Source organism: Terrapene carolina, unplaced genomic scaffold (genome assembly GCF_002925995.2).
Source record: "Terrapene carolina triunguis isolate 2854851 unplaced genomic scaffold, T_m_triunguis-2.0 Scaffold66, whole genome shotgun sequence".
NCBI lineage: Eukaryota > Metazoa > Chordata > Testudines > Emydidae > Terrapene > Terrapene triunguis.
Genome location: NW_020664417.1, coordinates 16,975,009 through 16,998,382, shown reverse-complemented (window position 1 = coordinate 16,998,382; position 23,374 = coordinate 16,975,009). Strand labels below are relative to the sequence as shown.

At 39.1% G+C, this 23,374-nt stretch overlaps 1 protein-coding gene across 1 annotated transcript in view; it reads left to right on the top strand.

Moving 5' to 3' along the window:
• INPP4B (inositol polyphosphate-4-phosphatase type II B) overlaps positions 1 to 23,374 on the top strand; it is a 312,722-nt gene that overhangs the window by 30,004 nt on the left and 259,344 nt on the right. Inside the window, exons 4-5 of the mRNA XM_029910663.1 lie at positions 7,828 to 7,946; positions 10,030 to 10,146. Coding sequence (XP_029766523.1) covers positions 7,828 to 7,946; positions 10,030 to 10,146 — 236 coding nt within the window. The remainder of the gene's footprint in view (positions 1 to 7,827; positions 7,947 to 10,029; positions 10,147 to 23,374) is intronic.

The window sequence follows — 23,374 nt, the reverse complement described above, 5'->3', positions numbered from 1 at the left end:
CCTCCTTACATGTGGTGCATACTGCTGAGCTACAATGTAGGCAGGGGCCTCCGTGACTGTTGGTGGCAGCTGCAACGTTAGATTATGGTCTTGCTCTTTTATTCATGGTATTTTTTCAGATAGCAGAAATCTAGCGTTTGGAAATGGAATAGTTTGTGATCTGATCAAGTTTCAGGCATCCAGTATTTCCCATAACAGATGAGAAGGAGTTACAAAATATAATTTTCTGAAGTATTGCAAATGCCAACCAAAGTGAGCAGTGAGTGTTCTGGGATAGAAATTTTGTGGTATTGAGATTGGTAATTTGAACTGACTTTGTTCTTTTCCCATGTAAATAGGCTGTATGGATACAGCAGGCATCACATCTCTCTCACGGTCATTCCCCCCCTTCCCTTCACCACAAATTTATAGCATTTCTCCAAAGCAGCCTTTTTTTCTGGCATATGCTTGCCTGGCTTTAATGTTAGACTCTACAGTGACACTTAACTGTTTCTTAAGGTTGTAAGGTTTATATTAGTTCCAAAGTTCTATGAATGAGGGTGACTTTTTTTCTGACTGACATACCAGCTTACTGCTTAAGGTGATCATAGTTTAAAACATTGTTTCTCCATTGCAGAAATCACAGGGATTGCTCTTAATGTCCCCAGTCTAACTGATACAACCCCACTTTCTGATACTGTACTTTTACATGAACTATAGATGGGGGCTGTGCTCCCACTGCTAACTACAGACATCGCCCTGTAAAATGTTAGCTGTTTTATATACGATGCATTTCTGCTGAACTAGGTTACTGTAGTATCCAGTTGTGACTGGCAGGAAGGACCCAGGTCAGGCGAAGCGCCGCTGTGAACATCAATACTGTCAAGTCATACTCAAGTAGTTGCATCCACACTGGTACTGCATTAACCCAGGCTAGGAGTCCTGGTGGCATATCCCAGGGTTCTTAGTGCTGCACTAAGCTGCGTTGCTCTGTGAATTTTTCTCCCAGAAAACACTGTGAAACATGTCTGTCCTTCCCGGGCCCCTGTGCAGAGGTATACTTAGCTCACCAACACCATAAGTAAAGCACTTCTGGTTCTTCATACTCCTCACTTCTGTCCATGATCTCAATTTCAGCTGGTATCAAGGCATTGATCCAGCTCAGGAATGTGACCTGTTCCAGCTTTTGGCACCATTAGTGCAATGCGTGTTTCCACAATTGACAGCAGAGAGAGGGCATGAGACATGGTGGAAGGCATTTTGGCAGTGGTTTGTCACCCTCCTTGGTGAGGAGATCACACCAGCCACATGCAGACATAGCAGAGTGGAGACAGCTGACTAGTAGATCTGGAATAAGGCCAAGCGCAGAGTAGTGGGACTACAGCATCATGCAGAAGTGGGATGACCAGCAGTGGTTCCAGAACGGCCTCATGAGGAAGGCCACCTTCATGAAGCGGTATGAGGAGCTTTCCCTGACCCTTCAGTGCCAGAACATGCAGATGAGGGAGGACATACCAATCCAGAAACTGGTTGCTATTAGTATCTGGAAGTTGGCTACCCCTGACTGCTACCGGACCTTGGCTAACCAGTTCATTATTGGCAAGTGAACACTTGGTGCTGTGGTGATGGAGGCTTGTGAGGCAATTATTGCTGTGGTTTACCCACAGGTGGTAGATGTGTCTGCTCCTCCCCCAGGGGGATACCAGAAAGGGTACTACTTGCTCATTATTCAGGCCTTTGTCCCAGCCATGGCAGGAGGTTCATGGACACCAATGTGGGATGCACTAGCAATTGCATGATGCCAGGTGCTCAGGAGACTTGGCGTTTATCTGTTTGGACAAAAGGGAATTTATTTCCTTCATACAACATAGATATCAATGGGGTGTCTGTGCCCACTGATATTTTAGGAGACCCAGCCTATCTTCTGCTGTCCTGACTCAGAAAGCCCTCCTCTGATGTGAGAGCATTTAGCCTGCTGAGCAGTTGCCCAATGACAGAGGAATGTACGTTTGGCCAACTGAAGGCAAGATGGTGTTCTATAGTAGCCAGTGTGTGTAGGCTATGCATTGCACAACATGTGGGAGGAAAAAGGGGAGACCTTTCACTAGGAATGGGTTGAAGACAGTTGTTTTTACAGGCCTGGTACAGGCAACCCAAAAGTGCACCTCTGATCACTGGGGCCAGGACAGTAAGGAATGCCTTGTGTGCCCACAACCTTGCTTTGTATGGGGGAAATGAAACCCTCACATTTCCCTTTATCAGTTTATCTATTGTTATGATGAGACTTTAATAACCACTTTGGTTTAAACATCCTGCCTCTTTGTTTTCTAAGCACTCACACGCTGATGGATTGTGCAACCAAATACTTTATTAAAAGTGAAAAGTGAAGAGCAAACAAAATCAACAGTAGCACCAATCAGTGTAGCTGGATAGGAAAAGATATATCTTAGAAATGTTTACGCGTAAGAATCTGCAACCCCACAAAGTCTCTAGCTGGGGTGGTATTGGGAGGACCTCCCAGAGTGATGGGTCTTGGAGTTAACTGCCGTATTCATGGGGTGTTCACACTACTCACATCTGTTGTTTCTGTCTGTCTACAGACTCCAACAGATATCGCTGGAATGGTTACCCTGGGTTTGTTTTCAAGCTTTTCTCTGCAACCCCAAGGGCTAGAAACTTCCTTTTGTTTTGTTTTTTAAATGAAAGTTTAAATTCTGATCTGACTCCATGAGCTGAGACCCCAGGCAAGAGCCTTAATCCTGGATGGGCTGTGTAACCAATTTCCCCCTTGCAGAGTCCTGATGCGCACACAAAAAAGACCTCCCAAAAGAAAAAAAGCAGAACAATATGTTAGTGCAGTGTAGTGAACAGTATAATATTGAATGATGACAGAGCTCAATACTAATCTAGAAGTATACATGCATCTTGAAAGAGACTATGTGGAATAGGAATAGTGCTACTACTTGGAGCACACCAGTGGAATAGCAGAGAATTGATTGACAAAGAAAAGCATTTCTTCTGTTTGTTTAGTTTATACTGCATATTGTGGAAGGATAATTTTACAGTGTTGTTAGTGGAATAGAAATTGTTAGTCATGGAAACAGAACAACAACATTTTAAGTACTCCCTCTGTATTTTTGTTTCTTTGAAAATGAAGTTTAAATGTTGAAGAATAAAATCGGTGAAATGTGTGTCTGAAGACATTTTATACTGTTTTGTACTGTAAAACAGTTTCATATATGGACCACAATATTTTGTAAAGTGTATAGATATAATCATATTCTAGAGCAATGCCTCTTTTCAGCCATTCATCACCCCTTATCACCCTTCACATCAGTCACTTTGAACATCCCTGGGTATCTTTTACACATAGTATATATGCATTTTTTCTTGGCTTAATATGTATGAGACCGTTTTCTCTGTATATATGTTAGGTGGTTTTTTTTTTTTTAAATTCCTAATGCACCTTCTTCATTAAGCTTTCATTGTGCACTGGTTGACTTAGCAGAAATAGGGTCATTGTGGGGATGAATAACTCAGGCTTTTGAATGATGAGTCAATGGTCACAGTGAATAGATTCATATACTTTGGCATGCAATTCCAGGTTGCTGCTTCTCAGTCCACTAAGTTTTCTGTCATTTCCAGAATTAAGTCAAGTATAGGGTAGTGTTGAAAAGTAATCTAAACCTCTGCCTGTGTGTGTGCATGTGTGGCTGGCATTGGGCATCAAGGATAGGGTAACCAGACAGCAAGTGTGAAAAATTGGGACAGGGGTGGGGGGTAATAGGAGCCTATATAAGAAAAAGACCCAAAAAATTGGGACTGTCCCTATAAAATTGGGACATCTGGTCACCCTAATCAAGGATAAGGGGAAACTATGTTCATCTCATCTACCCCCTCCCACGTTGTATGTTACAGATGTGGTTAAGAATACACTCCTACAGGACATGTCAGGGTTGTTTTATACAAACTTTTTTCTATAGAATATTTCAGTCATATTAAATGGCTACATTTATGCATGCATTTGTGTTCTATGCAGTAGACTGGTGTTAGTTTCCTGAACCATACTGTATTTCTGTATATCAAAAGAATGTGAAGAAGCTTAGAGAGAGCAGCCAACAAGATATTGGATTTCCCAGGGATAGAGCCAATACAACAATTCTAAGGACAAGAAAGCAGTGGACATCTGTGGAATTTTCCGTATTATAAACAGGATGAAGTGAGCTTCTCACAGTCTCTTGTATTGACTCCACAAAAAGTTTCACAACCAGACCATTTGTGTGGGTGGTTGGGTGATACACTAAGGTTCAAAGTGACACATTTGAATGAGATCCCAAGCTTCTAGTATTAGACAAGGCATAGGTTAGTGCCGTTAGTGAGATCTTCATGGGATAGCAGATCTCAAGAGAAGTCCTCTATTGAGTTCTTTGGCAATGATCTGGGCAGGCGCTCACCTCAGTGGTATGGCCTCAGGATAGCGAATGGTGTAACTGACCACCATTGGGGTGAATTGGTGTCCCCTAAGAGTTCAAAAATGTTTATCCCTATGTGCTCAAAGGGCACTAGGGGGAACCTGAAATTTCACTTTGCTGCCCAATGTTGGCACTCTGAACAGGAGGCGCAGAACTTGTGAACCCCAAGCCAATAAAATTTGGCTTGTGCACGTTACTACATGTTGTTTCTTCCTAGGTAGTCTGAACAAGACAGAGGATGAGCTAGTAGCAGGATCTCTGGTTGGGTATCTATTTGTGCTGAGAGCTGGTGGTGTACTAGCTTGTCTGCAGTCTGAATTTACCTAACACAGCAAATGCCTTTACATTTCAAAGTGTGAAAACTGCAAAATTTGGGACTTCCAGGTGATGGCCCCATTATAGTTAGTTGTGGATAGACCTCATTTTCATGTTGTTCCAACATCAGATCATAAGATCCTGACAAGAGGTCTGAGGTGAGGTCTGGTAAAGATATAATACCATGGCTAGTTTCAGCATTCTTGGGGGATTTCACAAAATGACCTTAGAATAAACCTGCCTACATTGCATCTCTGACTTTTCTGGGATCAAGAATGGGCGTCGTAAATTTTGAGGGAGTCTTGTCAAGGGTAAAATTTTCAACAGTGCCTAAGTGACTTAAGAGTCTACATCCCATTTCCACAAGTGACGTAGGCACTTAAGAGCCCAAAATCCACTGACTTTCAATGAGACTTAGGAACTGTTGAAAATGTTACCCCAAATCTTCAATGACTATTTCCCAACCTTGCTATAACCTGGTTCAACCATATCAGTGTTTGAAACCCTCCTAATAATGATCCAAGGTACCTTGCTAGCAATCTCAATCCCATCCTTCACTGCTCTCTCTGATCAGGATGCTTGTAGAGATAAGACTACATGGACACAGGTGATCTGCACAGGATCTATACCAGGATGGTGTTTGGGCACAGCCAGAGTCTACTAACTCAGACATGAGTTACTTCTGAGACTACCAAATCTTCACTGGGCCAACGTAGACTTGATGTCATCTTTTTCGCCCCCCCCCCCGCCCAACTGGTCAGGTCACACAAGCCTCTGTCCACTATCCCATACAATCCCACAACTAAAACAAACAGTTAGTCAGATAGATCCCTTTGGTCTCTGTAATCTGACAGTTACTTTTGTAATTGGCCCGCAGAAGGTTCCCTGGTAGGATTCTGAAATCTTTCTGAGTATCTGTCTGTTTTCATCTGTCTCCTCTGATAGCCTAGTGGTTTCCCCCCCATCATCTCTGATGGCTCATCATATTTCCAGGGGGCTGGACCCTCCTTTCAGGATTGGTATCTGGGTTGAAGTGACTTGTAAGTTCAAGTCAAAGCAGGTTGTTCATTGCCTGGAATGCTTCTGACACAGTGCCAGCTTATGCCGATGATCCAGTCTTGCACATTCCCTGGAAGGATGTCCAGGTATTTTCCTAGATCAGTAGATTCTCTGAGCTATTCATAGATCAGTGTCACAGGATGGACTTGCCCTTTAGGAATTGGGTGATGGCTTGAGATCAGGACCTTGCGAGGAATGATTGTGACTGGAATTTGCATTGCCACCTTCAGCTACTCATAGTCCTTGGCAGATTTGTTGTTCAGGGCCTTATAAACTGCTTTACTTCCTCCTTCAAGAAGGGTGAAATTCAGGTAGGCCATGTCTATCTGGCCCACTGGGATGCGATAACCATTCCTTCAAACATAGTGAAGTAGGCCTCCAAGTCAGATAGGGTGGTGCTGGTAGTTATAGACATGTCAGTGAGTCGGTGATCTTTTAAAGCAGTGGCTCCAGAAATTGCTGCTGAGTTGCTCTTTGGCTCTGTTGCTGTTATATCTGCCATTTCATGAGGTCGTCATCATGTAGAGAAGTTGTCCGTATACTAACTTGCAGTACTAAGATATGGTAGGACCAGTGTGAGAGTGTCTAGCAATAGATTTCACTGGCAATCCAAATTTAAACAGAAACCTCAAAATACTCTCTGAGGCTTATGTTTTATTATTTCCAGGTTCTGATTTAACCATAATACAAAAATGATGAAAGTTTCTGGCTGCTTTCCTTTTATGTTGTCTACAAGGCATTTCAAACACAATAAACTCCAAACACACCGCAGAAAAATACAAACCAAATTAGGTATGTTTTTGTTTCTCCAGAACTTCCCGTCTTGCCTTCTCATCAGAGCCAGGTAGCTAGCTTGTTTGCCTGCTCTGTGAGTAACCCAGCTCATCTTTAAGGTGCTGAGCCTGAAGGTCAGCTGCATTTAAATGAGTTCCAAGCTGGCAGTGACTCCCTGAGAACACCCTGAACCTTTGGTTGGAATTAATTTCTGCCTGGCTTGGCAGGGTTTCTAGGGTACCACTTGGGGGCTGAAAAATCTATAAATCCCATCACAACCCACATTGTAGGAACCTTTCTTAACTGAAGAGAGCTGGATGGGTTCCATCCAGTTCTGGAGCCAATTCATGTCCCCATTGGCAATGCTGGTTGCTGCTGAGCAGCTCAACTGTGATCCTCCTCCTCAGCACTGAAGGAAGTGAGAGGCACTGTTTTTGCAGCCCTTTCTGCTCTTTCTATTAGAAGACATGAGAGACTGGGTCTGGAAAGTAAACTCACTCACTTGCATGGCTATGTGAAGCACTAATTGCATAGTTTTCAGCTCAGACTGAAAACTCATTATTAATTAAAAACTGAATTCCTCCATATTTATCCAGTAAAATGAGTTTTAATAATGATGTGTTATAGCCAGAGTGCAATTATTCTTCCCATTTATATTTGTCAGTCACTGACAAAGTTGATTTTTATTGTTGCTTTTAAAAATGTAGATTTTTACCCTGTGATTAATACTAATCACGAAATTGATAATGTGGTGTTAAAACATCTAAACCAGTGTAATCACTGACAAATTTTAATTGGTTTAAAATTTTCCTGAAACAGTGAAAATACCATAAAGTTTGTTAGACAAAAGATGACTAAATAAGGCTGCCTGAGAGAGATTTCATGGCAAATTAGCTGAAAGCTGATGTTTTAACTTTGAAGTTATCCAGTGTCACAGAGCGTGCCTGTGCGTGCGCATGTGTTCGTATAAAAGAGCTGATGAGCCTCTGGCAGGGAAGTCCTGCAGAAGCTGCAAATGTGGTTAGTGGAAATGAAATCTCAATTCAGCTCTGCAGCATGTGACTTCCTATTTCTGTAAACTACTTCCCAGGGACTTCCTCTGCTAAATCAGCTCAAGTCTTTCAGAGGTTTAATCCAGAGCTATAGTTTAGTCTGCTTTGTCCCATGTCAGAGTTTTCTCTCAGATTTGTTTTTAGAGGTTTTTTTTTTTCTCTTGTGCCATTTCCAGCATGCAAGGATCTAGTGGCTACTGCCCGTGATCGGAAGCTGAATACATTTGTACAGATCTCAGTAGTACATCCAGCAGAACAGACTTTGACGAGATATTCAAGCACTGAAATTGTGGAGGTGAGCTTCCTTTTATTACATTACCATTCTTTGCTAAATTTCATATTATTTCCTTAGAAAGTGAATGAACAGCTGAAACAAGTTAGTGCACAGTCTTTAGTAGGCAAGCTTCACTGTAGATATTAGCAAAGCATACCTGAGAATGTTCTGCAGTTCTTGGCATGTAACCAGGATAAACAGTGGGAAATAAACTTGCCTGTTCATGAAAGGTCTATTTTTCCAACAGGAGACATAAAGAATAGTCTGGTTCTTCAGACATAGCTTTAGAGTGAGCTGGAGAATATGTGCTCTCATTAAGAAACAAAACTATATAAAAATAAGCTAAAATATGAGTGCAAACATTTTAATCACAGACGAATGTAGTACACATTATGTAGTGTTTTCTTTTCATTTTTGTTTTATTTTCCTCTCAATTGGAAACTTGACATTTTTGCAGGTTTAAAAGTGTGTATTTGTTTTTTGATCGGAAAAGGAGAGGTATGTATAGATTTAATAATAATCTGCTTTACATTTTGTAGCAAAAGTTGCACGGTTGCTTTGCTAGTGCTTGTATTCTCTCCCCCCCCCCCCATTTCAGTTTCATAAATAGTAAAGTTTATATTTACTATGATAATTACGTAAGTGAAACTATGTAGAATAAACATAACTTTTCATGTACAAAATATTGGAGAAGATTATTAAAAGCAAGAAAGTGTCCCCCCAAATTCAAATCCAGAATTATTTTAACAGATAAACTGAGCTGTTTGATAAATCTAAGCCATAGGAATGTTTCATAAACACTTTGTGTGATCTTCTGATTCCAGCTGACTGCTAATTCAGTTGTCATGATTTGAACCATCAGCCATCCTGAAACTGCATCACTCAAATAGCCTGCAACAGATCAGGATGGTTCAGTGCAGACTGTCTAGCTTGATGGTACTGTTGTAGGTGGAATAGATGATTCAGACAGAAGTAGACTCATTTTCTATTATGAAGATGACCCAGATTCTGAACAGCTCTGAATTTGTCATGTTCACGCTCTGAGTGTCTGTGGTTAGGACACTTCCTTTTTAGTAGTTGGTGGATTTCATTAAAATGGAAGGTACACCAGACAATTGTTATGTGAGTTATGCTAAAAACTTCCTCTCAATTATTAGGAAATTTAAAGATATCTTTAATTTTCAAAATACATTTAAAGTTTGTTTTTAATAAAAACTTTCTATATATGTTTATGCCAAAGAAATGACAACAATGGCGTCATATGGTATGTTTCAAAGTTTTCATATCTTAGAACTTACTAAAGTTGCTAGTGCAGCGCTATTTGAAATTGCTAGAGCTAATCAGAAAACTACTAGTTTTCTGGATTCCATACCACTGTTGTATTATTTTTTAAAAGAAGATAATGTAATATCCAAAGTCTGTAGCCTAAAAATAATGTTTAGGGGATTGCATATTTTTTACTATACATTTTGAACTGGATATTTAGCAACAGAAGGTCTACTTATATAGGTATAGAGTTATTTTATAAGTCAGTCTGAGGTAAGTTTGGAGTTGAATCTGCAAAAATCAATGCTTATATTTTTAACATTAGAAGATAATCATTGGTTAAGAAATTGAGTTAAATGTCAGCATGATACTTAAGCTGATCAATTTTTTAAAAATCGTGTTGATGTTATTGTGAGCCCTTTCTTTTGGGTGATTTAATCAACCAACATCTTCAGTTGTTTGCACAAACTATATCTATGTCCACAGTAGTAACTGTTAGCCTTAAGGAAACGCTTTTATAAAACGTCTTTCTTGAAAATGAATTGTTTATCACTGAGCACTATTAAGAGTACTGATGTATGGTGACAGGGCCACATGAGGGCATTTGTCAGCATCTGCATATCTCAGAAGCACCTCTTTTCAGTATGATTAAGTTTTTATGCTATTAAGTTTTATGTTCCTGACTTTGGTAGCATTTGGCAGTTCAGGTTTCTCTTTACTGTAGCAAATATATTTCCTTTAGAACTCCATAGTTTCTGCACACTCGTCCATAATTACATACTGCACAGTACACAGCTGCTACCTTACTGAATCTGAGCTGTTTACTTGTGCTATACAGGGAACAAGAGACCCACTGTTTTTGACTGGTGTGACATTCCCACCGGAATATCCTATCTATGAAGAGACTAAAATAAAACTAACCGTCTATGATGTCAAAGATAAATCTCAGGACACAGTAAGTATCTAGCTCCTTTTCTTGCATAAATATTATTCAGACTTTTTCTCATAATGTTTGCTTCCTCTCTTCCCCCTCCCCCCTTTTTAGTAACATTGGAAACTGAAGACTATATATGTTGATTACTCAGAGTTGCTTTTGCTTTATTTCTAAAAATATACTTACATATTTTTCATGATGGTTAGAAAAGTGGAGAGAAATTGACAGGAATGTTCCTCTCTCCCCCCCACCCCCCTTCAGATGGACCATGTACTGTTGTTTGACTTGTTCTATGAAACTGTGTAGGTATTTCTGGGGAAGAAAAGGTTACTATTGTGTGCCTTTTTTATTGCTGGCAGAGAACATATGGAATAGATTGAGATAATAAGACTGTAAATAATCTTTCCAGAAATATGTTACTGATCATATAATACTAGTCATGTAAAACATAAAACAATAGTAAAGCCTGTTATTTGAGGTTTAAGAAAGGTAATGGATAATCACATTTTGGTTTAATATTTTGCATATTGATATCTGTATCTCCCCCAGCACTACCATTGTGATCAATAGTGAAGGGTACAAGACATACTGTATGACACAGGAAAATCTAAATTAAATCCTATAGGACCAGATTGAGAACCCTTTATGCTGTGAGCGGTTACTTGCATGAATAGATTATTGAAATCAGTGGAACTGCTTATGTGAGTAATTAATCACTAATATGAGTAAGGGTTGTACAAGCTGATGTATAGTAACAACAGTACCCAAGTTCATTATCTAGAGTCCTCAGGTAGAAAATAAAAATACAACTTAACTATATCCTGATGGTGCCACAGGAGTTACTCACATGAATGAAGTACTCATGTGCATAGGTTTTTCCTTAAAAAGAAAGAGAGTGATGTTAGTTGTTTCTACACATGTAAATTCAGTTAGATCCAACAGAATAGCTGGGAAGAGTTTTGGCCCCTAAAGATCTGTTTTCTTTTGAATGTGGGGTGTATTTTAAAAATGGTGTTTGGAATTTGTTGTATCTGTATAGATTTCATGAATCAAGGTTCAGGGATAACAGGGTTCAAAAAAGAACCAGATAAGTGTATGAAGGATAGGTCCATCAATGGTTATTAGCTAGGATGGGCAGGGATGGTGTCCCTAGCCTCTGTTTGCCAGAAGCTGGGAATGGACAACAGGGGATGGATCACTTGATGATTACTTGTTCTGTTCACTCCCTCTGAAGCACCTGGCATTGGCCACTGTCAGAAGACAGGATACTGGGCCATATGGACTGTCCCAGTATGGCCGTTCTTATGTTCTAAAGTTATTTCTAATATATTAAAGATATTGAACCAATATAATGATTTATAAAATTGAAGTATTAATTTAACATAAACAGTTAAAGGGTTTTTTTACAGATTGGGCACAGAAATCTGGGCTTGCTGCATCAGTTACAAATGTTAAAAAAAATAGCTTGAGCTCCAACTCCTCTTTCATTGCAGATTAAGCACTGCGTAAAGGGGAATAAATGGTGTTCCTGCTATTTCCCAATCAGTACCACTGTCATCCTCTCTGAAGACGTGGGTGAGAAGTGGACAGGGAGGGATGAGGATTGGGTAGTAGAGCCTTGACTATGCCTTTTCCTCATCAGCGCGCTAGATAGAGTGGCTGAGTCAGTATGGTGGGTAGTAATAATCGGCTGCTGGTATGGGCACAGTGCTTTCCCTGCACCGCTCCTTGAGTGACACAGCTATATGCTACCCTTTATGCAGGGCAGAGTGCACAATCTAGCCCATATAATTAACATCACTTGATAACTAGTCCATGTTTTTTAAAATGAGTCCATAGAATTCAATACTTCTCTGTGCTGTAGAATTCTACAGGATAGTTCAGAGAAATTCTTTCTCTTTCTTAAATTCCATAGGTTTTTAATTTCATAGACCATATGACATTCCTGTAGAACCACATTTCATTCCTACTAAATTGCTATTTTAAAAACTTTATATGTTACGAATATATGTAGCAGTTGTAACCTACATTATTACAACTGGGGCTCAACATTACAAAAAATAAATAAGTTGTGAGATGTATCATATCTGAATCTTCATAGTGTGGACCACCCACAATGTGTCTTAAGGTCCCAGAATGACTGGAAACTTACTTACATGCTGGTAAATAAACTAGAAAAAAAATTAGTGATTTGTCTGTACTTCTACATGGCACGAAGCAGAGGTGATCATGTTTGCATCCATCAATGAACAAAGTTGATTTTCAGACCAGATAGTTGGAAGAACAAAAACCAAAACTGCTATCCTGAACCATCTTAGTTATTCTTTTGTTGTTTCTCCTCTACTTCAGTTGAGGCTGAAATAGTTAAAATAAGATAAATTTGGCATGTATTAAAGTTTGTTGAGTGTTGGGATTTAACTTTCAGAGCTAAATGGATGCGAAAATTTTCATTTATTTTGCCCAACCCCCCATTCTATCAAAATAGATGTTGGCTCTCATTTTCAAACTCTCTTGGTTTCTAGCATAATTCAAAAACTGCTGGTCAAATTTTGTTCACATAAGTAGTCACATTGAAGACAGAGGGTGCTCCTCCAGTGAGAATATCAGAATTATTTGGAGTGTGCTGTTATAGTTGCCCTTTTTGAACAGTTGACTCAAAAAATTCGGAGATTATCCCTGCAAAGTCTGTGTTCCTGAATCAGAAAGCAGACAGTTAACTTCTCTCTGGCCTGCCATTTAACTTGCATTTATATAACAAGTGCAGTTTAATTATATTTAAGTACTGTGCAGCTGGTACCACATTTATTGTACTTGACACGCTGAGTATTCTAGCCACACTTTTTTACATTTTTTTGTGCATCTGTCTGTTATGTTGGCCACAATTGCATGTTGGCTGTGTGACATTTTCTATAATCATAACTTTTTAATATAATGAAACAGAACCTTTGTTGTTTAAAAGGCCTAGGTTAGGAAGAATGTTTTGTTAATGAAGGTTTTCATACAAATGGAAATTTCAGTAAAAATAAGGCTATTTCTACTTTACTTTGAAGATGTAGCTGGAATAAAGAAGTTAATACAATGTATTCAGGTTAACACTGAAATTCAAAAGCTGTAATTTTAAATTTAGCAAGCGAAGCCATGCATACAAGGCACTGGCTGCTGCCACATTCTGAAAAATGTACAGTGACATGTGTTTCCACATCACAAAGATTTTCTTTCCATATTGCCATAAGCCAGTTTATTTATGTTTCACTGACTTAAGTCAGACTGTCTTTAAGATTTGATAGTTGAGTTTTGTCTTAATGTTTGGGTTGCAGCTGTTCTATAGATCATTGTATTAGAAAGGCATAATATGCAGTGTTTAAACTACTGGGTTTTCCCTTTTAATATAGGCATACAATTCTTAACTTTAGCAAAGGTTTTTTAATGGATTTCAGGATAGCATGTCCATGTTTGCACGAGTTGGTCTAGTAAATTTTAATGCTGAAAGGGATTCATTCTTTTCAGAAATACTGTATAGCGCTAGTCAGATAATACTATCATATGCCCAGCAGAGCTGCAGAAAATAGAAGGTGTGAAACACATTAATGTGCATTACAGCTGGGAAGAGAGCATGTCTAGTTATTAGACTGAGTCAGGACTTCTACTCATATCAAAATTAAAAATACTGTATTGATTCTGTAGTTACTGTCCCAAACTTTTTATAAGGGGTTCTTCTGTTCCTAGCTCTGCTGCTGACTTGCTTCACTGGTGTGATTTTATGCAAGTGACTTAACCTTTCATTTCCTCAAACTTCCCATCTGTGCAATGGGTAAAATCACATCTACTTACCTTGTTTTTAAAATGCTATGAGAGACTTGGAAGAAAAGTGCTATGGAGAATAAGTATGACATGTTATGGGGCTGGGAGATATCCTCCTGACCTGCATGTGGAGAGGACCTTCAACACATGGATCTGGATCTGAACTTCTCCCCAGGAATGGGAGGCTCAGGAGCTTCTGCAGCATGGTGCTCCAGTCTCTGGCCCCTGCAGAGGCCCCTCATCCAGGAGGAGATGGAGAGGAGGAGGTCTGAGGCCAGAAGGGATGCCTCTCATCCCACCTCTGGTACTGCAGAAATTACCTGGAAAAAGTTATACAAAGTCAAGGAACTTGGGGACTGCAGTTCAACAGGTAGACCCTGACAGCATGTCTGAACTGGAGCCATACTTCTGGGGGCCCACTGGAAGGCAGTGTGCACATGTATACGAGGCGTGGCCTTCTGTGGATCCAAGGGATCTACCAGCAGTGGAGGAGATCCAATGGTGTTTACGCTCATCGTTCAACAGGATGCTGTGGGAATCTCTGCAAAGGAATTTTTGTGGAGAGTTCCAGGCCCAGAGAAGGGGAGGAACAGAATATTCTAGCCCACAGTTGTCTGTTAATATTTACATAACCTTGTTTCCAAATCCCATATTCATTTATTTATAAAATGTACATGTGGTGAGGTCACACTCTTCTCATTCTTCAAAAACATTTGGAAGTATAAAATCTATGTAAAACTTCAAAAGGAGGAACTTTATGTATTCTGGGATTAAATCTAAGTGAACCTATGAATTTTGTGCAGTAATTAAATGCTGGCATGCTGAAATAACCCTTTTTGGATAGACTCAACAACTGGAATTAATGAGGGGCTTGTAAAATACAAACAACCATCCTAAGGTTGCATTCCCAGAGCAATAAGAAACAGGAAGCATACAAGGCAAATAGGACATAGCACATTCCACCTGACTTGAATCTCTCATTTCTTTTATCTCAACATCTCCGTTTATTATTTACAGCAACAAATAAAAATAAATCAAATTATTAAGCAACTTTAATGGGAAACTGGGAAAAATACGTTTCTGATTGTAAAGCTTATTTTAAAAGGGCAATATCAGCTTGTTTAGGTGAAAAAATTATTTGCCTTTAGCTGTTCTTTCTCATTGTGGCTCTTCATGTCTCAATCTCCCAGTAAATAGTCACAATTTGAATTAAAAGACACAAGAAGTTGTCATTCATTTGTTTTTATTTTTAATTTCTTGTCATTACAAATATCCCTTTTAATAATGAATTGCATTGGGGTAATTGGAAATGAAGAACTTCTATGGTATAAGAGGCATTTTAAGATAAGTCAATTTTGGAGCCAAATCCAAACTGACAGTGTTCCATGTTCCCTAGTGGGCTTTGATCTATATCACAAAACCACCACACACTTTGGCACAATTTGCTATCTCTGCTAAAGAGGCCCAAGGCTGGAATACCAGAGATGCTGCAGATCAGGATTTGAAACGCATTAGCAGAGATGTATGTGAAAGCTTGCACATCACCTGCCTGAACTATGCCTGCCTCTAGCAATTACTATTCGTTCCTCACTTTTGTGAAAACACATTCACAGAAAAGTTTATTTTTTTTTAAACTGCAAGAAGTATTGAAGTTGATAGGCACAAAAGTTCGTGCTCTTTTAAAGAAGAATATTAGTTTTTTTTTAAAAAGCTTCATTTTAATTATCTGTAAAAGAGTAAGGCAGATAATTCTCACGCTGAGGCTCCCAAAAGAGCATAACACTCTCCACCTGGATCTTGTTTGGATTTGACCCAATTGTACGACGCAGCTCTGTTCAAACAAGTCTAGACATTGCAGACATTTGGGAGATTTCCTTGGTGATGTGATATATGTGTACTTACCAAAATCGGCATCATGAATTGCTGATACCTTACACTTCTTCCTGAGTAAATTATAGGAAAGTCTTATAGAAATTGACTAGAAATTTAAAAGGTTACCAAAAGGAGCTGACACATGAGGAAATCATTACTGATGTCTTCATAATTAAGTGTTTCAATCTGTAGTGATTATAGCTAAAAACCAGAACGGTATTTACATGTTGGCCAATGATCTGATCCAAACCCATTGAGGTCAGAGTATTTCTATTGACTTCAATGAGCTTTGGATCAGGCCCCAAATGGTCCCAGGCCACAGGCAGTGATAAATGAGGGACAATGTCCATTGGTGAAAGGAGGAGAAAAGGGTTAAATAAATGTTTTTTCCTAAAGAAAATTCCATTTTTTTCTTTTGGACTCCTTTGATGGGAGTCTAATTATCTGGAGTTCAGTCCTTCAAGTTGCTGAGCTCCCTTGTTGATGTGCTGAATGCTTCTAATTCCCAGTGGACATTGTGGCCCCGCAGGTCCTTTGAAGGGTCAAGGCCTTGGATTGTGTCCAGTTCATTCTTGATATTTTGTATATTTGTCAAATCGCAACAGGTCCCTGAGGAGTTAAGACATACAACTTTTCTTTTAAAAAGGGGCCTGTTTACAGAGAAAATGTGTTGCTATTACCTTCTGTATTCACAGCCAAAGCATGTGTGTGAAACCAAAAAGAAGCAATTGTAAGTATCCAGTTAAATGCTACTATTTGTTCTAGCATCATATGTTCTCTTTTATTCTTCATAAGGGTATTTCCATTTTTTCCCCAAAAACCAATTGTAGACAAAAGGAAATAATTTTAACAATTTTCCTAATGAATGTTTTTTCCATTTCTTTGAGATTTATGATCTAAATTCTTTAGCACCATGAAAGGTCAAATGTTGTTATTGTATTTATCTTCTCAAACATCTCTTGCTTTTACAAAAGGGCATAAATCCACACAATATAGAGGGAAAACTAGAATTTATATGTTCAGAACTCAGCTCTTCAGTTAGAACAGCCAAAAATTTACAATCTAATATAAAGTATTTTTAGACTTTGAAAGGATAAAAACAATCATATTCTGAATGGCTGGAAGAGTCTGGAATTCAGCAATTGCTTTATTCTTGCAAAAGTAAGAAGCTGGGACCATTTTGAACATGCAGGCTAGTTGTCGTCTAAAGTATTGGATTATAAATTTCTGAAAGTAGAAAACGGTAAATTAAAACAAACTAGTATGCAGTTCTTTTTCCCACTATGTCTGTCTCAGAAATAATTACATTTTTTACAATCACAGATACATTTGCATCTGAAATTGTATACCAGTGGGTGAATAGTTGTTAAAAAGTCAAGCCAGCAAATGACAATTGTGGTATAATATAGGGTTTTCTCTTCCTGAGAAGAAATATTCAGTAAACCACTCTTGGTTCAAATTCTCTACGCTTGCTCTGATTATGGAGCTGATCTTTTTGTTTTGTTTTCTGACTATGAATAGAACGGATCATGGAAGCCAGAAGTGAAAAAACTTTCACTTTTTAATATGTTGTTTTATGAACTGTTTGTGGAGGGTAAGACACAAGCAGGCAGCAGTGATGACCATAAAGCAGTGGTAGGTGCAGAGAAGAACATGTTTATGGCCTGTATACAGAGTCTAATATTTATGCATTTATTTCAGTTTTTATAGCATCTATCTTATGTAAATACTTAAGTAATTCTGAAAATATTATCCTAAGTGACTTAGGAGCCTAATTCTCACTTTCAAAAGTGTCTGAGGACTTGTCTAGTCCTGGGGAAGTTAATGTAAAATACCTAGGGGTCTGAATTTAAAGTTCTAAAGCTATTCAACATTAACTTTCCATGTGGACACTCTTATTAAGGGCTGGTCTAGACAAACAGTTAGTGTGTGGCAAGGTGGGGTGTAAATCTACAGTGCACTTAGTGTCCCTGTGGACTCTGCTGGTGCACACTAAATGTTCCCTAGTGCACACTGACTTACTCCTGTTTCTAAGTGGAGCAAATTAAAGAACACAAGGGAACGTTTAGTGCATAGCACCAGGTTCCACTTGGACATTTAGTGCGCGGCATGCTGGAATGTTGTAGATTTACACTGCAGTTTGCTGTGCACTAAATGTTAATCTAGACATGCCCTAAGAGTGCCTTTGTGCAGTTTAGATTAATCCACTTCCAAAGCTGTACTCTTAGTGGAGAGTAAGAGCATCCCCATGGGGATCTAATGCAGAATAGCTAATCAGCACTACCTATTTCGCACTAGTTATTCCATGGTTTTTTCCCCCCCATGTAGACAAGCGCTTAGGAGTCTAAGTCTGACTGAAAGTCAATAGGACTTAGGATCCTAAGTCATTCATGTGCTTTGGATAATTAACCTTTGGTGATTTTACAACATTAAAATGATCATAACAATATGTTTCTGTAAAAATAAATAAAGCTAGCTGTACATGACCACCACCCTAGTTATTAACAGCTCAATGATGATAAGAGTAGCTCTCAGTCCAACCCACTGTATTCTACCCATTTCTGCATTATAGCCCCCAAATACCTAGGAAAATTATGGGTGAGATGTATATACTGTTAGCTCTACTTATATTTCATGTACTGGAGTAGGCTCCACTTTCAGGTGGCACATGCACAGTAACTAGAAAGTGATACATAGTTCAGTGAATAAAATGTGGGATAGTTGGGATCGTGTGGCTTATAGTTTAAATCTAGAAGAGGTGGCGTGTGTATCTTTATCTGTATAGAGGATACACCGTGAAAAGTCAATATTTAAATATCTATTAACATTCTCAAATGACAAATATGTATTTATAATCACACCTCTATCTTGAGGAAGTTTTTTTTTATTTGCTGGAAATAGGCTAATTGTTGCTGATATCCTTGTCTTTCCTGGTCCAGGATCCCTCTTAAACTGTATTTAATTATACTCTTTTTGAGTATAGATTATACTCTTTCTGGTCAGAGAAAGATGACAGATTTATTAAAGCAAACCCTAACTCCAAAGTGCAGAAGTATATAGTTGATCTGAGGGGGACAAATATTTCCCTACAGTGGATTTTTTGATCCAGATAACCATTGGTACAACCAGATGTTTGTGCTGAATTCATTTCAGGCGATATAAGGAGTCCAAAATATACTAAAGGTGATTAAATGCTAGTTACTAGAGGAAAGTTAAGTCATGAATAAATGTCTGATTTAGAGAGGAATTCCTCAACTCCCAGCAATCTCCCAGGCCACATGAAACTTGAAATGCCAAAAAATGCTAAATAAAATTTACTTTACTCAGGTATTAGCCATATTTTATTCTGTTTGAACAGCGGAAAACAAAACAAAACATGAACATTTCATTCCTTCTTGGAGTTTATGAAGGAATCCTCGAAATAGAATGCAATTATACTAGTTCATTATGCATTGCATAAGTGTGTTTATATTTAGTCTTTTTGGCATTTGTTTTATTGTGCCTTGGGACTTACGCTTTTTCTACTGACTTTGGTTCACCACACTCCTAGTTTTTCATAGGAATCTCAAAGTGGGCACATGCAAGGATTTTTATGATGCTATTTATCTGTTGATATGCATTTCTGTAACTTACTGAATTACACTTAAATTTTGGAGTCCTATCTGCAGACTCCCTTGCGTGTGTCCCCCTCCGTCTCCACCACCAGAAAAAATGGTTTGAATAACTGGTCATTCAAAAGATTGGTGTTTGTAAAATCAAAGTTCCACTGTAGCGTTTATTGTAATATCCCTGTTGTACCAATAAACTACATTAGTGCAAAAACATCGGGCAAAAGATTTTAGCTGTGCTTTTGGAGAGCTACAGACTTGTTTTTTACTGCAGAAGAATGTTTGACCATTAAACGTATTTGAGACTATTCCTATTGAAAGGCAAAACTACTACTGACCACAGTGGAGCAAGACCATGCACCATGACCACAGAAGTGTGGTTAGGCCAAAATCTAGCAAGCAAGGGGAAACTGGCAGTTCTAGTGAGCAAATGCCTTCTGCAGAAAGAAGGTTTAAAAAAAAAAAAAAAAAAAAAACCACACGTAGCATATTGAGTTGGCTTGACCTGTGGCATTATATCCTGTTAGGGCTGGATTTCTCTTGTATTTCATGCACCTCATGGGATCCAGTTACGTGCAGCTGCCTATATTGCTCTGTGTTTTGGCTATATATCCAAAGTTTGGCCTTCTGTCTACAAATGCTGTTATTAAGGAGGATGGGGGGAAAGTCAGTATGATTACATGCAGTGGACGTCAGGTCAGAATTCATCCCTATTAGCACAAAATTGTCTGTGTTTTTGTGTGTCGAGTGTATATGTGTATCTGTTCCACCAAAATTTGTGAGTGGAGCCAGAGGCAGTAATGAGTAGGGCAGCCATTCTCTCTGGCATGTTTCCCTCTTCACCTTTCAGAAACCTGAATGGGTATCTCAGAAGGAGTTAACGATGCTCCAAGTGAAGTGGCTCCAAAAGTGTTTTTTTTGTTTTTGTTTTAAAGTCTTGTGCCATTGTGGTGCAAGGGACAAGAGCGTCTTCATCTTTCCAGCATCATCTGAGACATCCGAATCAGCAAAACTATTCTGGGGAGAGAGCAGCCGTATGAATCTGGGTTGTCTTCACTGTCAATATTTGTTTTTATTTACTTTGCCAGTGAGATCACTTCAGACTAGATTGTCTGCCTCTATGATAGCAGAATTGTGTCATGCGGGACAAAAGTGATTTCTTCCCTGTTTGAGCTTCAGCCAGTGTCTCACTGAGATCCTCAGAGACCTTGAGTTACAGCTTGGATTTTGATCCATAACCTTAGCTGGTGAAATCCAGCCTGGAATCCTGGGTCTGTTATTTCGACAGATTCTCAGTCCCTCCCTTCAGGAGGGTAACCGGATGGCTTCTCGAAAATAAGCAATTGCTAGGCCCTTACTCAAGAATGCCCCTATACGGAATGTCCCTTTTTTTTTGTGATGAGGAAACGCTAGCAGTTTCTGGGGTCCTAACTTCTGTCCGACTTCTGTCCATTCTAATGTTAGATTTGGGTATGAAAAGAGAGACCGCATTGGTCTCACTAGTCAGTGATCTTCGCATGCTGGACAAAGAAATTGTTCATGCTCATTGTTTTAGATTTATCAGTAGTAGTCTTCAATAGTAGTAATTATGAGGCATTGTGAACTTAATCAGGGATAGTTATAATTACTCATGAGTGGCTCTGTTCTTTCCTTCCTGAGGACCCATTAGCGTAGTATCTGATCTGCCCCAAGAGCGTTCTCATGTGGGACTACCACAGGACTTCATTTTCTTACCCCTGTGGTTTAACATGTTTGTGAAGTGTTGTGAACTACTATGCTTTCAGTGTGCAAATGACAAAAAGCTCCATTTCATTAAACCCCGTTGGTGCAGCTTTTCTAATGTCTAATCAAGACATCAAGAAGTTTAGATGTCTGCATGTTTTTTTAGATTCAGTTTGGATAAAGCTGAGATGACGTTGAAGGCATGGGGGAGAAAATTACAGGGAATGGAAGAGAATGTATCAGCTATCTTGATTGAGGGAATTTGCTCTCCTTTTGTCATTTGGTCTGCAACTTGCTTTTCTTTGTATGCTAAGCTTTTTGGATGTCCAAGTACATACAGAGGCCAAGAATATATTTTTCCCTCTGTGCTTGGCAGAAAGGTTGCAACCTTTTGTTTTAGATGAAGAACTTGCTATAGTTATCTATGTCACCTCTAGCTAGAATTAGTGCAGTGCGTTCTACCTGCAGCTACTCTTACAAGTGCTATCTTGTGTAGAATCCTTCAGCCCATGTATCAGTATTCAACGGTATTTCTCTTGGGAAGCATGTTAGGGAGCTTTGTAGTTTGGACAAAATTATTGTTAAGCCTTTTGACTTGAGCAGATAGCCAAAGTTTGAGGTCTTGCAGGTTGTTTCCATTAGGAAGAGAAATTGGTGACGAAAGTCAAGTATTTCTTCAATTCAGTCCTGTTTATTTACAAAGAACATACATAGTGTTTTTTTCCCTGAACACAATAGGAATCAAACTGCAGGAGAAAGTTTTGCATTGCTCCAAATCTCTTTCTAGTCAGCATTCTATCCCAAAGCTCTCCTTTCAGTGTTTTCTCAAAGTCATGGAAAAATGCCTCTCCAGCTGTGTCTGGGGCTTCCTTGCTGCCTTTCTGTTTAACTTTTGTGATGTTTCTGATGCTTCTCTCTCAAAAACAGACACTCGGCTTCATTCAAATCAACCGGCATGCCCCTGCATTTGTTGTTAGACCCCAGGAAACTCCTTGGACCATGTGGCCCACCCACTGCCTAGGCTTGAGTCTCTTTTATAAAGCAAAATATATACATTTTTGAAAGCAGCTTTTCATCTACAATGCATTATCCCATAAATTAACATCTATTGATTGACAATATATTGATACTTTCTGGTAACAATTCATAGTGTACAGAAATATAAGCCTACAAAAATTGAGGTCTGCTTTGAAAATCAGGCCCTAATTCACTTGCCTAGGTCATGTAGCAAAGCTGTTGGGAATAGGACCCTGGTCTCCTACTTCCCAGTCCTTCAATCCTCTCCAGTTAATGGTAGTGAGAATAACAGTATACTTAGCACTTGTATAGGCCCTTATATCTTCAGAGTATGTTATAAATCCCAACACCTCTATGAATAGCTGGCAGACAAAGTAAATGACTTCTCTAAGGCAACTGAAGAAGTCATTGTCAGAACGGGGATTAGAACCCAGGAGTCTCATCAGATTAGATGTCATGCCTCAAATTTACAGTAAAACAGGCAGTTCTAGCTTGAGTGCAGAAGGAGAGGTACAAAGAGAAGCATCAAGGACTGGAGTGACACAGCTCAGGTAAAATGAACAAGACAGGTCTTTTCTCTTAAATTTCTGTATTACTCCAGAGTGGATTAATGATTATACCTTCTGTAGACCCACCCACTGCCCAAGGCTGTGTTAGCTGCTGTGGAGCTCCATTTGCTCCCATAGTACTGCACTACCAATGCTGAATTCAATACTTTGTATAAAGCCTTGTGGGATACTTTAAGTGTGAAAGGTGCCAAAAAATCAATTTAAATATTATTCTATAAAAAACATTGAACCTGGGATTGTTATGGTGATTGCTAATGTTCTGCATAATTTGCCATGTGTTTTTGTTTTCCTTGAAGAAAGCAGACTGGTGTATACCAATATTATCAATATGCACAATGTGCTGAATTGTGCAAATAATTTCTTTTCTTGCCTGTGACACTCTAAACAAATAATACTTAGCTATACATAGAATGGTGAATTACATTTTGCCTACCTAACACCAATGTAGTAATTTCAGGTAATTGTACAACACTTTGTACACCAGCTTCATGGAGCAGCTGGTACGGGAACCCACAATGGGAGAGGCAACTCTAGATTTAGTCCTGAGTGGAGCGCAGGAGCTGGTGCAAGAGGTAACTATAGCAGGACCGCTTGGAAATAGTGACCATAATACAATAGCATTCAACATCCCTGTGGTGGGAAGAACATCTCAACAGCCCA